This window comes from Emys orbicularis, chromosome 18, assembly GCF_028017835.1.
Source record: "Emys orbicularis isolate rEmyOrb1 chromosome 18, rEmyOrb1.hap1, whole genome shotgun sequence".
NCBI classification, from domain to species: Eukaryota; Metazoa; Chordata; order Testudines; family Emydidae; genus Emys; species Emys orbicularis.
In genome coordinates this window covers 21,594,712-21,610,088 of record NC_088700.1, presented here as the reverse complement: position 1 = coordinate 21,610,088, position 15,377 = coordinate 21,594,712, and the positions used below count along the sequence as shown (strand labels likewise).

The following is a 15,377-nucleotide window of genomic DNA, read 5'->3' as shown; positions in this document are numbered from 1 at the left end:
CTCGGATGCAGCGCATCTGGCCCCATGGACTTGTGCACGTCCAGTTTTTCTAAATAGTCCCAAACCACTTCTTTCTCCACAGAGGGCTGGTCACCTTCTCCCCATACTGTGCTGCCCAGTGCAGCAGTTTGGGAGCTGACCTTGTTCGTGAAGACAGAGGCAAAAAAGTCATTGAGTACATTAGCTTTTTCCACATCCTCTGTCACTAGGTTGCCTCCCTCATTCAGTAAGGGGCCCACACTTTCCTTGACTTTCTTCTTGTTGCTAACATACCTGAAGAAACCCTTCTTGTTACTCTTAACATCTCTTGCTAGCTGCAACTCCAAGTGTGATTTGGCCTTCCTGATTTCACTCCTGCATGCCTGAGCAATATTTTTATACTCCTCCCTGGTCATTTGTCCAATCTTCCACTTCTTGTAAGCTTCTTTTTTGCATTTAAGATCAGCAAAGATTTCACTGTTTAGCCAAGCTGGTCGCCTGCCATATTTACTATTTTTTCTACACATTGGGATGGTTTGTTCCTGCAACCGCAATAAGGATTCTTTAAAATACAGCCAGCTCTCCTGGACCCCTTTCCCCCTCATGTTATTCTCCCAGGGGATCCTGCCCATCTGTTCCCTGAGGGAGTCAAAGTCTGCTTTTCTGAAGTCCAGGGTCCGTATTCTGCTGCTCTCCTTTCTTCCTTGTGTCAGGATCCTGAACTCGACCATCTCATGGTCACTGCCTCCCAGGTTCCCATCCACTTTTGCTTCCCCTACTAATTCTTCCCTGTTTGTGAGCAGCAGGTCAAGAAAAGCTCTGCCCCTAGTTGGTTCCTCCAGCACTTGCACCAGGAAATTGTCCCCTACACTTTCCAAAAACTTCCTGGATTGTCTGTGCACCGCTGTATTGCTCTCCCAGCAGATATCAGGGTGATTAAAGTCTCCCATGAGAACCAGGGCCTGTGATCTAGCAACTTCTGCTAGTTGCCAGAAGAAAGCCTTGTCCACCTCATCCCCCTGGTCTGGTGGTCTATAGCAGACTCCGACCACGACATCACCCTTGTTGCTCACACTTCTCAACTTTATCCAGAGACTCTCAGGTTTTTCTGCAGTTTCATACCGGAGCTCTGAGCAGTCATACTCCTCTCTTACATACAATGCAACTCCCCCACCTTTTCTGCCCTGCCTGTCCTTCCTGAACAGTTTATATCCGTCCATGACAGTACTCCAGTCATGTGAGTTATCCCACCAAGTCTCTGTTATTCCAATTGCATCATAGTTCCCTGACTGTGCCAGGACTTCCAGTTCTCCCTGCTTGTTTCCCAGGCTTCTTGCATTTGTGTATAGGCACTTAAGATAACTCGTCGATCGTCCCTCTTTCTTAGTATGAGACAGGAGTCCTCCCCTCTTGCACTCTCCTGCTTGTGCTTCCTCCCAGGATCCCATTTCCCCACTTACCTCAGGGCTTTGGTCTCCTTCCCCCGGTGAACCTAGTTTAAAGCCCTCCTCACTAGGTTAGCCAGCCTGCTGGCAAAGATGCTCTTCCCTCTCTTCGTTAGGTGGAGCCCGTCTCTGCCTAGCACTCCCCCTTCTTGGAACACCATCCCATGGTCAAAGAATCCAAAGCCTTCTCTCCGACACCACCTGCGTAGCCATTCGTTGACTTCCATGATTCGACGGTCTCTACCCAGGCCTTTTCCTTGCACAGGGAGGATGGACGAGAACACCACTTGCGCCTCAAACTCCATCGTGTATCCTAGCTCCTGGCAAGCAGCAGACCTCTCGGTTTTCCCGGTCGGGGCGGCAGATAGATGACTCAGTCCCCCTGAGGAGGGAGTCCCCGACCACCACCACCCTCCTCCTCCTCTTGGGAGTGGTGGTCGTGGAACCCCCATCCCTAGGACAGTGCATCTTTTGCCTTCCAATCGGTGGAGTCTCCTTCTGCTCCCTTCCCTCAGATGGGTCATCTAGTCCACTCTCCGCATTAGTACCTGTAGAGAGAACATGGAAACGATTGCTCACCTGTATCTCCATTGCTGGTACATGGACGCTCCTCTTTCTCCTTCTGGAGGTCACATGCTGCCAAACTTCTTCACCATCCTTCTGTCCCTGCTGCTCCTGCTCTGAATCTTCAGAACGTTGTGGCCGTAGAAGCATCTCCTGACGTCTGTCCAGGAAATCTTCATTTTCCCTTATGCAACGCAGAGTCGATACTCGTTTCTCCAGACCTCGAACCTTCTCTTCCAATATGGAGACCAGCTTGCACTTTGTACAGACAAAGTCGCTTCTGTCCTGTGGAAGAAAGACAAACATGGCACAACCTGTGCAGGTTACAACAGCTGATCGCTCACCTTCCATATCACCTTCCTCTTAAGAGCTTCCTCAGCTGTTGCAGGAACTACTCAGAGAAACCAGCAGTGCTTCCTTCCCCACTGACTTCAGAAACCTGTCTTGGTTCTGGGAGGGCTCTGTCCTGTCATCTGCCTGGCCCTTGCGGAACAGTCTTTCCGTTCTTCTCTGTATAGAATCCCCAACAAGGATTGTCGTCTTCCTTGAATGGATGCAGGTATTTGGGGGGGGCAAGCTTGACTTTCTTACAGGTTGGGCTCAGACAGGTGTCTCATACAACTCTCCCTTCCATTCAACCAGCTAGATCGTCAGAGAGAGCTTCCCCTTTCCACGCTGAGGGGGTGGTATCAATTGGAAACTTCTAGCTGTGTGGAATTCCTCCTGGTTCTCATAGCCTGCCCATCCTCATCTGCCTACGGCCGTGTAAAATGCCGCCTCATCCTCTTGCCTCTGACGGTTATGGACTGCCATGCCTCCGCTCTGATTTCCTCACTCTCTGGTTCCTTGGTGGCCAGCTGCTTTCTTCTTTGACTCAGGGTGGTGATGCTTCCTCAACCTGGATGTCCAGTGGCACCCGCAGCCTTACGCACGGTGCATGGCAGGGGCTCCAACCCAAGCCTCAGTGACCACACTGCTATTTTTAGTGCTAGCCTGAGCCCCAGTAGGATAAATCTGTTTACTCCGGCTGGGAGCCTCGCTCCCACATGCACTGTAGGTAGAGCCTCGGCGGCGCCGTAGTCTCTGTCCTGGTCCTTAAAATCCAAGAAACTCTTTTCCGCCAGCACAGTTATCAATGTGCACTTCAGACAAAGGAATACCCTTCCGGCTTCAGGTAGGAAAGAAAACAGGAATGAATTGCTGCTCATTCACTGACCACCATCAATCCTGGGCATTTGGTGGAGGCCAGGGCCCAGGGGGGGAAATAATATGTAATTAAAGATTATATCATAATGAATACACAGCAGGGAATTGAATTAAGGTAGCACTAGCAACCGAAATACTGGCATTTCTCTGTTGAGGACTTGACTTTGCAACCTAAATAATGTTCTTTTAAACATAGTTTTGTGTGTGTGATATTTGTGTGTGTGTGATATTTGTGTGTGTGTGTGTGTCTAGAGAGAGAGAGAGAGAGAGAGAGAGAGAGAGAGAGAGAGAGGATAGGAATTTTCTGGTTTTTGTTTGTTATTAAAGATGTCTTTAAATGGTATATTGTGGTTTAACCTTCAAGCTTTGTGTTTGTTTGTAGTTAAGTTCTGTTTAATATTTATTTTTAATGTTTCATAGATTCCAAGGCCACAGGTAAATATAAACTGTGATCGAGTCACCTTTAACCTTCTCTTTGTTAAGTTAAATGGCTTGAGCTCCTTGAGTGATTCACTATAAGACATGTTTTCTATAATGGGCCTTAGAGACACAGTATCACTTGAGGCAAAAGAGCAAACAAACCATGTAGTCACATGTCAGCTCTGAACAAAAGCACCAACACAACATGATTTTGTTCATGGTCCAGTTAACTATGACAGTAACACAAATATCTTAAATCCCTGCTCAGTGAAGATGCCAGACTAAGCCCTGTGAATAATTTGCTTGCTACTTGGTTACAAACTCATTTATTTCACCAGACTTTGGCTTCAGTTGTTACTATCTGTGTGACTGTGACCTGTTAATATCAATGTGCTAGTTCCTGTTTACACCATCTATCTGTATAGTCAGTGTCCTTAACTCCTTACTGAATTGTGTACTATCCTATAACTTTTCCTTTGAAACATACATCAATTACTGCATATGTATTTTTTCAGTGTTTTACTGGAGTTTGCTTTTTTTTTTTTTTCTCCATCCCCTTCTTATAGCAGAAGGGCAGGAATTGTTTAATGGTAAAAAGCTCATTTTGTTCATTTTTAGACCCATGATTAAATACAGAACAGTTGGAGATTGTAAAATATTCAGTGTTCTTACAGGCTATGAATGCAAACTCAAACCATGGTGTCACGCTGTCTGGAGTGTCTACTCCAGGGCAGACATGGTGCTATATTCTATCATTAGACTTCACCAACCTGGTAACAAATGTGAATTCCTGGATCACTGTACCAGTCTTACCATGGAGTCGGAGACACTCCCCTGGGGCTCTCCAATCTATCTTGCCACCCAGACAAGCTGGATTTAGTGATACATGGTCACTTAACCAAAATCACAAAATATTCACGTTGCTTCCAGTCCCAAGAGACTTACCCAGGATCAATTGGTACCCCAGATCTTACACCAAAGACAACACCTGTAGCCAATCCTTTAATAAACTATCTCAGGGTTTATTAACTAGGAAAAAGAAATGAGTTATTTATAGCTTAAAGCTGGCAACATATACACACAAGTGAGGTCAGCCTATGGCAGGACCGGCTCCAGGGTTTTTGCCGCCCCAAGCGTCGGGAAAAAAAAAAAAAAGCCGCAATCGCAATTGTGATCGGCGGCACTCCGGCGGCAGCTCCACCGCGCCGCTTTCTTCTTCGGCGGGAATTCGGTGGCAGGTGCTTCCCTCCGAGAGGGACCCGCCTCCGAATTGCAGCCGAAGAGCCCGATGTGCTGCCCCTTCCCCTTGGCAGCCCCAAGCACCTGCTTGCTGGGCTGGTGCCTGGAGCCGGCCCTGGCCTATGGTTTCCAAAGGTGACAGAGATGTAGTAATCTGTCAGCACCGAATGTCTTTTCAAGGCTAACTCATGCCAAGCAGCATGGGGATCTCTATGCTTCTGTTTAGGAATCCTTGCCCCCCAGAGTCCAGACAGCATAAAAGAAATTCAATTTCCTCCTGTCAGGGATTTTTATCCCCTCCTCTCCAGAGCCCAAAACTGATGGGATGAGTTCATGTGTAGGGCTCTCATTCTTGGAGGAAGTTAGGAATGCAATCAACAAAATCTCTGTCTTTTGATGTTACGCAATATGTCAGACACCTTCAGTGGGTCATTCTTGTATGCAGGGTAAGCACTTTACCGTAATCAATGCTGCTTTTCCTGTTTTTGTGAGTTACACAATTACAAAGGTTTACAGTGCAAATACTCACTATAACTTTATACCAGGGGCAATAGAAATTATAAGTGAGATCAATACATGCAGCATTCTAGACGCATTTTATAAAATCTAAAGATGTTCTTATCAACTTACCATCTACTATCTGGTTTGATGATGCTAACACCACAGGAAAACAAGACTTGTTTCCAGCTCTGCATTTGTCAGTGTTCAGTAAAGCCTGGGACCTTGGCATGAGCTGGCACCTGTTCTGGCAGCGTGTCACCTGGAACCGAGAGAGGTTTTACTGTTAATTATACAAAGAACATATGCTGACTGAGGTTTTGCCAAAATCAAACTGCCACAACGCATCTCCTGTCTCCCCCCACCACATGCACAGTCACTCAGGCACGTTCACACTTCTGGGTGTTCACACACACACACACTGACATGCATCTACAGTCCCATTCGCAAACTTGTACACTTGCAGGCAGACCGAGGTGCGCATTTTCACACCCCTACAAACCATGCTTGTACTAAGAGCCCCTCAATGCCCTCTGGCAGAGGCGATGCGTGGAGGGGGCATGCAGGGTCACGTTCCCGCCCCCCCCAGATTGTTCAGTCACAAGGTGCGGTCAGGCCACCTCCCTGCAGGGCAGCGGAGCCAATGAGCTGCACCGGGCAGGGGGAGGCAGAAGGAACAGCTGGGAGCTTCAGGGAGTGGCCATTGCTTTCCAGGAGGGGGTGGCATTGCTTTACCAGGAGTGGGGGCTGCCTGGGGGGGCATGACTCAGCTGTTCTGGGGTTGTGCCCCCCCCCTCACTATTAGCAGGCACGGGTCATCTCTGCTCATTGGTCTGTAAACTCCCTTCAGGTCTGACACACTTATTACACCTAACCCATTATTGTCCTAGTATTTATCTGCCAAGAGAGTTATGTGTAGTATCAAATGAAAGCTGGTGACACACCGGTCAATAATATCATTGTGTGATGTAGGTATGGAGGGTGTTTATAGAGTTATGCATGTGTGCTGCAAATATGGTTCTAAAATATGTTTTGGGGGCAAAGTTGTTAAACAAGTTTGTCCTAGACAAAGAACATAAGAACGGCCATACTGGGTCATACCAAAGGTCCATCTAGCCCAGTATCCTGTCTTCCAACAGTGGCCAATGCCAGGTGCCCCAGAGGGAATGAACAGAACAGGTAACCATCCAGTGATCCATCCCCTGTCGCCCATTCCCAGCTTCTGGCAAACTGTGGAATGTTGATTTGCCAGTTTGCCTGTGTCTGTAACATAAATAGGGATGCCAAAGACAATGGGCAGCTCATTTGCATCTGAGGTCATCAGGTGGATGAGGAAACATCATGGTGTCAGCATGTGTAGGACACCACAGGCTGAACTCAAGGGAGGACCTCGGGAGTCAGCCTGACTCTTAAGACAAAGACAATGAAATTTGGGAAATATAAAGAGAAGCAAAAAGGCCTCTTGTTACCCATCACCGAGGGGACAAAGAGGTCAGTGCTGTTTGCATCTCTGAACAGTGGATCCCCAGCTAGGTTGATTGGTCGATGCTGAAAAGCGACTGTAGGTGAGAACTCCTTTAGACAAAGCTGGGTGGCTGCTAAGATTATATGTAGACTCTTAGAAGCATGTTATTCTTTTCTTTTATTTGTAACCATTTTCTGTTTCTGTTATCACTGCTTAGTGCCACTTAAATCTCTATTATTAAACTTATTCTTGTTTTATTATAAATTCATCTTGGTGTTATACTGAAGTGAGGGACACATCGTCAGCTGAGCCAACAGGCTGGTGCGTATTCTCTCTTTGGAGACAGCGGACGTGGTATTTCTGTGGGCATCCAGTGACAGGGACTGGATGCCACAAAGGAACGTTATTCCAGAGGGCTCGGGAACTGTAGTACACCCAGGATTATCTGCATGGCAAGGCAAGGACTGGCAGAATCCTAACGAGTTTGTTGGGCTGGCTAACAGACTGAAATGTTGAGGAGCTGACACAGTTTAGTAGCAGCAAATTTCTCTCTTGCTGAGACAGGGTAACAAGGTGACTTAGAGTTCTGGACTCCCTGACATAGCGTCTCACACACCCACATGCACACTTTCAACTTGCACACTTTCACGCTTTTCACATAGCAACACATTGGCATGTGCACTTTCATCTCCATACACATCTTCATTTGCAATTTACACTCAGGCATCCCACGTGTGCACCCACATACCATATATACTCGTTCATTAGCCCGTTCGTTTATAAGCCGACCCCCCCAAGATGGTTAGGTAAAAATAGCAAAAACTGTATGACCCTTTCATAAACCGACCCTATATTTCAGGGGTTGGCAAACTTTGGCTCCTGGCCATCAGGGTAAGCCGCTGGCGGGTCGGGACATTTTGTTTACTTGGAGCGTCTGCAGGCATGGAGCCCCTCAGTTCCCTGTGGCTGCGGTTCGCCGTTCCCAGCCAATGGGAACTGCTGGAAGTGGCCACTTCCCGCACTCCTATTGGCTGGGAACGGCAAACCGTGGCCACAGGGAGCTGAGGGGCTCCATGCCTGCAGACGCTCCAGGTAAACAAAACGACAATGTATTAGATATTCAATTCAATGATCCCATAGAGTTTAAAATCATCAAATTTTGGTGTAGACCCGTTTATAAGCCGACCCCCACTCTTTGACGCGTCACTTTTTTACCAAAAATATTCGGCTTATGAACGAGTATATACGGTATATATACCCTCATAACACACACTTTCAGATACATGCAAACATAACAATAAAACTAATTATTCTATCTATTTGTGGAGGAGCTGGAACTTTAAAATGGTCATCGCTGCCAAACCAGTAAGCACCTGTCTGTGATTTCCTCCTCAGATATGGTGGGTTCTACCCTCAGACCCGCTACCAGATCGGAGAAACCTATGGCAAAACCACCTCTCGCCTGCTGACAGACCCCAATGTTCGGAAGAGCCCTTGCTCTGTGCTGGCACCCCTGGGGAAGCCAAGGTTCCTAGAGGACTTTAGTGGTACAAAGCATCCTTCAAACCAGATGCTGGATCAAAACTACAGTTACTTTCCCGGATACACTGGTGAGTGAAACTCAGGACTTTGCCCACGGCATAAACACAAAGGGAAGTTCTGCCAGCTGAATGTGGACACAAGAACAAATGGATATAAACTGGACATTAGGAAGTTTAGACTTGAAATTAGATGAAGGTTTCTAACCATTAGAGGAGTGAAGTTCTGGAACAGCCTTCCAAGGGGAGTAGTGGGGGCAAAAGACATATCCGGCTTCAAGACTAAGCTTGATAAGTTTATGGAGGGGATGGTATGATGGGATAGCCTAATTTTGGCAATTAATTGATCTTTGATTATTAGCAGGTAAATATGCCCAATGGTCTGTGATGGGATGTTAGATGGGGTGGGATCTGAGTTACTACAGAGAATTCTTTCCTGGGTGTCTGGCTGGTGAGTCTTGCCCACATGCTCAGGGTTTAGCTGATTGCCATATTTGGGGACGGGAAGAAATTTTCCTCCAGGGCAGATTGGCAGAGGCCCTGGAGGTTTTTCGCCTTCCTCTGCAGCGTGGGGCACGGGTCACTTGCTGGAGGATTCTCTGCACCTTGAGGTCTTTAAACCACGATTTGAGGACTTCAGTAACTCAGGCATAGGTTAGAGGTTTGTTACAGGAGTGGGTGGGTGAGATTCTGTGGCCTGCATTGTGCAGGAGGTCAGACTAGATGATCATAATGGTCCCTTCTGACCTTAAAGTCTATGAGTCTAAGTCAGAAGTTTCACCTAGGTGGCCTTGGTTTGTATATGATATTTGGACTAGTAGGACATGCTTTCATGGAACAATCATGGCTCCATGATTAGTCTCCTGTGGGTCTCATTGCGGATGCTGGGTGGTGGTGGTGGCGGCCTGTGATATACAGGCAGTCAGACTAGGTGACCACAATGGTTCCCTCTGACCTTAGAGAATTTAAGAATCTTCAGTGGGACCTGTCATTCGCCTGTGGCCAATTGAGTTACAACGCACATCTTCTCATTCTCCTCATTGCCAAGCAACTGTAGAGTGAAGCGTTTCCTTCTCTTTAGAGAAGTGCCCACATAGATTCGCACTTACAGGGTTTTGCATGCACCCTCAGTATTGACCCTGGGCTCCTCTGGAATTGAAGTGCCCTTGGGCAGCACACATGCTCCCTGTGCAACAGATCTGAAAATCTGAAACCAACATTGCGTCAGCAGCAGCACGCTGGGCCTCAGTAAGCGCCTCTTCAATGCGTAGCTCCTTGTTCGCTCCAGCTGAGTTGAGTGCTTTTCTCATGTGTTTTTCCTGTAGTGTTTGAGAAGTAGCTGTTGTGACTGTAAGATTTTATAGCATCTGGTCAGTGTTGCATTGCATCACTGTTTGGCCTACCCTAGGTAGGTGGAAGAGACTGGCAGGTCTGCTTTATGATACAATCATGTATCTCTGCGGTATTGGATAGTTTTACTCCTGATCTGAGCAGGGATGGCTTCCTTACAGTGATGGGTTCAGGAATTGCACCTCTGTGACACCAAAATGTCCTTCACTGTCTGACTTGGCTCAATGATTGGCCCTCCCAAGGCATGCTCCATATGCTTGTCACCACCTAAAGGAGGTGATGACAACCTTCACTCAGCCCTCCCTGATAAGTGCTTTGGCACGACCAAGCCATCAGTCTGAGAACTGAACACCAATTGACAGACTTATGACTTGTGGTGATCTCAAGTGAAATGGCCCTTTGCAGGGTGAACAACGAAAGAAAAAAAAAAAAAGGCTCATGCCTATGTGTATGCCACCTCCATGTGGAAGGCCTCTCTTCTGCAAAATGCAATGACCTGGCCAATCTAATACACGAACAGAAGATCGATGTCCTCGCACTACAAGAGAGTCACTTATTGGACAACAAGAAAGCATCAAAATGTCACATTCCAGGATATCTCTTAGCAGTGAGCCCATGGACATAGACCGGCAATGTTCATGAGACAACAGCTGTGGACTCAAACTCTTCAACACCATATGCTATCACAATCCGAGTCAGCCAGCTTAAGATCACAAATATCTGTAGGCCACCATATGTCACCTGGCCCACATTGGTTTTAGCAAATCACAGCCACCCTTCAATATGGGTTGGAGACTTCACTAGCCATCCTACATCCTGGGGTTCTGACAACAATGATCCCATGGGCAAACAGCTTCTTAAATGGGCCTTGAACCAAAATAAGCACCTACCGTTTGATCTTAAGCACCCAGGAACCTTTCATCCTGCAAGGTGGAGAAAAGTTGACTCGCCCAACTTATGCTTCGTGTCCCGTTCCTGGAACGCATGGCCCCTACTGGTGGAACAAACTCTCTTCAATGATTTTCCACATAGCCAACATTGACCTCTTGTCATATGCATCAGTGACCTAGTCCTCTAATCACATTGCTACCAAAGCCACACTGAAACTTTAGGAAGGACCATTGGAACAGCTACATGGAACCCATGGAAAAAGTGGTTTGACAAAGCCCTGTGAACATGGACAGTTATGACAGGTTCCTTGATCTCCTTAAAGAGGCTGTAAAAAGGAACATCCCCTGTGGCTACAGGAAAGCCAACACTCCCTGCTGACTGGTAGACAGTGAGGCTCTCCTGAAGGAGTCCAGGACCATAGATAACCCTGCTGCTGCAACCACACTCCTGGAAACACTGAACTCTGCTAGATGAGAGCGATATGCAAAAGCTCTGCAGAGCCTTGGTGTCACCCACTCCACCAGGAAAGCCTGGAAGCTTCCCCGTAATCATGGCAGTGCCAACCCTCCCCTTTGCACCGTGTCACATGTCACAGCTGACGCCATTGCCACCCTAATGCTCCTGAATTCCAAAGCCCAAATAGATTTCATCACAAAAGGACCAGGAAGACAGAGCTTTATTGCTCTCTGTCCAACTGCCCAGCAACACTGAATCTATCAAAGCCTTTCACTAGAGAAAAAGTGGACAAGCCCATAAAACTCACCAAATTTGGCAATGCAGCAGGCCCAGATGGCATTTTCCCAGAAAAACCGAGGCCAGCATGGCCACAACTCGTTGACACACTTCTTTACCAACGCGTATGCCCTTGGCCAAATGCCTAAGGTGTGGCAACAGGCAAAGGTCACCACCATCCTGAAACTGCAGAGAGCAGACAAGCTGACAAACTAACAGCTGGTATCATTACTATGCATAATATACCAGCTCTTGGGAAGGATACTACACCCGTCTTTGATTACTGCCTCTAAAAAAGCAATCTGGGTTCAGACTGAGATGAAGTACCTGTAATCAGGTACATGCACTGATGACCTACATGGAAGCCGGCTATCAATATGGGCTCAAACCAGCAGCAGCCTTTGTGGATTTGTCCTCAGCATATGACATGGTTTGACGGGACAGCCTGATTCTGAAAGTGTCGAAAATAGCCTGTTTCAGAGCAACGCTGCACCTACTGAGAGTTATGCTCACCAATCACAAGTGTTGCATTCTTATAATAGAACAGACCAGATGACCTCGTTTCCTGAACAATGGGCTCCCACAGGAATTCGTCTTGGCACTGTCTCTCTTTAATATTTATCTCAGTGACATGCCATGAAGCCAGTCATGAAAATTTGGATATGAGGGTGATCTCATGCTCACCATCAAGTGAGCCTTTCACCCGCGCAGAACGCATCCTCAACACAAGATCTGCAGAACCTGAAGGAAGTGCTACTGGTCATGGTGACTCTGACCAAACCCTCAAACTGCTGCCTCCTCATTTCACCTGAGCAACTGACATGTAAAGACATGCGTGAATGTCACCTGCAACACCAAACTCAGGCTACAATCCAGAACCACACAGATATCTTGGGAAGCCCTCTTGCCTAACATCTGACAGAAACCACTGCCAGAATAAAGGCTAGGAACAGTACAATCCACAAACTAGCCAAGACCAATGGGGGATCAGATGCTCACACCTTGCAGACATCCTTGGCCCTCATCGTCTCAGTGTCTGAATACTGCATGCCAGTATGAGTAGGTAGTGCACATATGAAACTTGCCAATGTGCAATTGAACACTGCTATGAAAATTGTCACAGAAGTGCAGAACTTAACATTGACATTCTGATTCCCCATCCTCACGCATATCTTACCAACATCCCCCGAAGAGAAGCAGCAATAATACAAGAATATGACTCTGCGATAACAAACTCAGACTTGCTTATCTATGAAGGTCTCCAACCCCCTCCTGAGATGCCACCTTAAATCCAGGAACCCTTTCTGGTTAGCAGCTAAAGCTTTCGAAACCTCAGAAGTGTCACCAAAAGACAAGTGGTGGAGGCTATGCAAAAATTGTAGGGTCAAGAATCAAGATCTGATCATGGATCCTACAGAACAATTACCTACCTTCACCATGTTGCATAAGACATGGATCCTAGCGAACCACATTGGAACATCACACAGGTGCTGCAATTGCCTAATGCACACATGGAAAATGAAGAAGTCTTACATGTGAATGTGGAGAAGACATCCAAACCATGGAGCATCTAGTGAATTGCTGCCCTCTAAGATCTTTTGCTGGAGGGACAGGCTTGATGCATTCCATATTACTGGAAGCCACAGAGTGGATGACAAACTTGGATGTTGACCTTTAATGTTACTTTTGAAGTTGTGCTCAAGATGAAGACATGCCTTTAAAACCACAGCTGTTGCACATATCCTTCACTTTATATAAAATGATTAAATTAAAACTTACCTAAACAAACATCTCCCCATATAGAATCAACAACACTCAGCGAGTCTCTGAGTTTTTAACTATTCTTCAAAATACAGGTTTTTCATACATTCCAAGATCAGAAGGGACCATTGTGATCATCTAATCTGATCTTCTGTATAGCACAGGCCAGAGACCTGCCCAAAAATAATTCCTAGACCAGATCTTTTGGAAAACAGACACTCTTGATTTTTAAAATTGTCAGGAGGGAGAACCCACCTCAACTCTTGCTATATTGTTCATGTAGTTAATTTCTCACCATTAAAAATGTATGTCTTATTTCCAGTCTGAATTTGTCTAGCTTCAACTTCCAACCATTGGATTGCGTTATATCTTTCACTGCTAGATTGAAAAGCCCATTATTAAATATTTGTTCCCCATGTAGATTCTCATAGACTGTCATCAAGTTACCCCTTAACCTTCCCTTTCTTAAGCAGGTTGTCCAATCCTTTAATCATTCTTGTGGCTCTTCTTTGAACCCTCTCCAATTTATCACCATCCTTCTTGAATTGAGCACACCAGAACTGGACACAGGCTTCCAGCAGCAGTCACACCAGTGCCAAATACAGAGATAAAATAACCTCTCTGCTCCTATTCAAGACCCCTCCCTCAGTTTATGCATCACAGGATCTCCTTAGCTCTTTTGGTCACAGCATCACATTGGGAGCTCACATTCAGCTGATTATCCACCATGACCCCCAAATCTCTTTGAGTCGCTGCTTCCCAAGATAGAGTCCCCCATCCTGTAAGAATGGCCAATGTGTTTTGTCCCTAGATGTATACGTTTACATTTAGCCATATTACAATACATATTGTTTGCTTGCGTCCAGTTTACCTAGCGATCCAGATTGCTCTGAATCAATGACCTGTCCTCTTCATTATTTATCACTAAGGCTGTGAATCTGTCACGGAGGTCACGGATTCTGTGACTTTCTGAGCCCTCTGTGACTTCTGCAGAGTCTGGTGCTGCTGATCTGGGGGACACTTGAGCAGCTCAGGCAGCCCCTGGGCCAGCCACACCGACTGCTGCAGGGGCAGTCTCGGGCCCCTGCGCCTCCCCTTCTCCCCCCCCCCCAGCAGCAGCAGGAGTTTGGGTGTGGAAGGGGGCTCCGGGCTGTGGAAGAGGGTTGGGGCGTGGGAGGGGGTGAGGGCTCTGGGCAGCGATTACCTTGGGGGGGGGGGGGGTGACATGTCTGTTGTCTCCTAGGCAGAGGATCGGCCAGAGGGCTCCGCGTGCTGCCTCTGCCCACAGGCGCTGCCTCTGCAGCTCCCATTGGCCGGTGCTTGGGGAGCCACACGGAGCCAGGTAGGGAGCTTGCCAGCCCCGCCAACCCCCACTCCCGAGCAGCAGCAGGGGTCCCGGGCCACCCCTCTCCCCCAAGAGCCCCTGTGGCGCCCCTGAGCCACCCCCTGCTCCAGAGTACCCAAGTTTTAGTTCGGGATATATAGTACAAGTCATGGACAGGTCACAGGCCGTGAATTTTTGTTTACTGCCCGTGACCTGACCATGACTTTTACTAAAAATACCCGTGACTAAAACGCAGCCTTATTTATCACTCCCACAATTTGTGTTTTCTTTGTCAACATTATTAGTGATTATTTTTTGTTTTCTTCCAGGTCATTAACAAAATATTAAATAGCGTAAGGCCAAGAACCGATCCCTGCAGGACCCCATTGGAAATATGTCACTGTCATTGACTGTTCCCTATTTACAGTTAGATTTTGAGACCTATCAGGTAGCCAGTTTTTAATCCATTTAATGTGTGCCGTGTTAATTTCATATCATTCTAGTATTTTAATCAAAATGCCTTCTGTACCAAGTCAAATATTTTACCGAAGTCTAGAAAGACAAGGTGGATGAGGTAATATCTTTTATTGGACCAACTTCTGTTGGTGAGAGAAACGTGCTTTCGAGATTACACAGAGCTCTTCCTCTGGTCTGGGAAACTAACTCAGTCCTGGTCTACATGACAGAGTTAACTAAAATGTAGCTCCTGCAGATGTAACTCACCCACTACACCAACTTAACTCCACCTCTGCAAGAGGTGTAGCACTTAGGTTGATGCAGTTAGGTTGACGCAGTGTCAGTGTAGACATTGCATTGCTTACATTGACTGTTTCTGCCTTTCTGAAGCCATCCCACAACACCCCACGCTGACAATTAAGTCAGTGTAAGCGCTTCTGGTGAGGATGTGCACCGCCGACACAAGGAGCGTAGTGTGGACAGGCAAAAGCAATTTAATTACTTCCGTG

At 46.9% G+C, this 15,377-nt stretch overlaps 1 protein-coding gene across 1 annotated transcript in view; it reads left to right on the top strand.

Annotated features, from left to right (window-relative positions):
• The window catches only part of CIMIP2A (ciliary microtubule inner protein 2A), a 70,806-nt gene that overhangs the window by 7,853 nt on the left and 47,576 nt on the right, over positions 1-15,377 (top strand). The window contains exon 2 of the mRNA XM_065418998.1: positions 8,212-8,426. Coding sequence (XP_065275070.1) covers positions 8,212-8,426 — 215 coding nt within the window. The remainder of the gene's footprint in view (positions 1-8,211; positions 8,427-15,377) is intronic.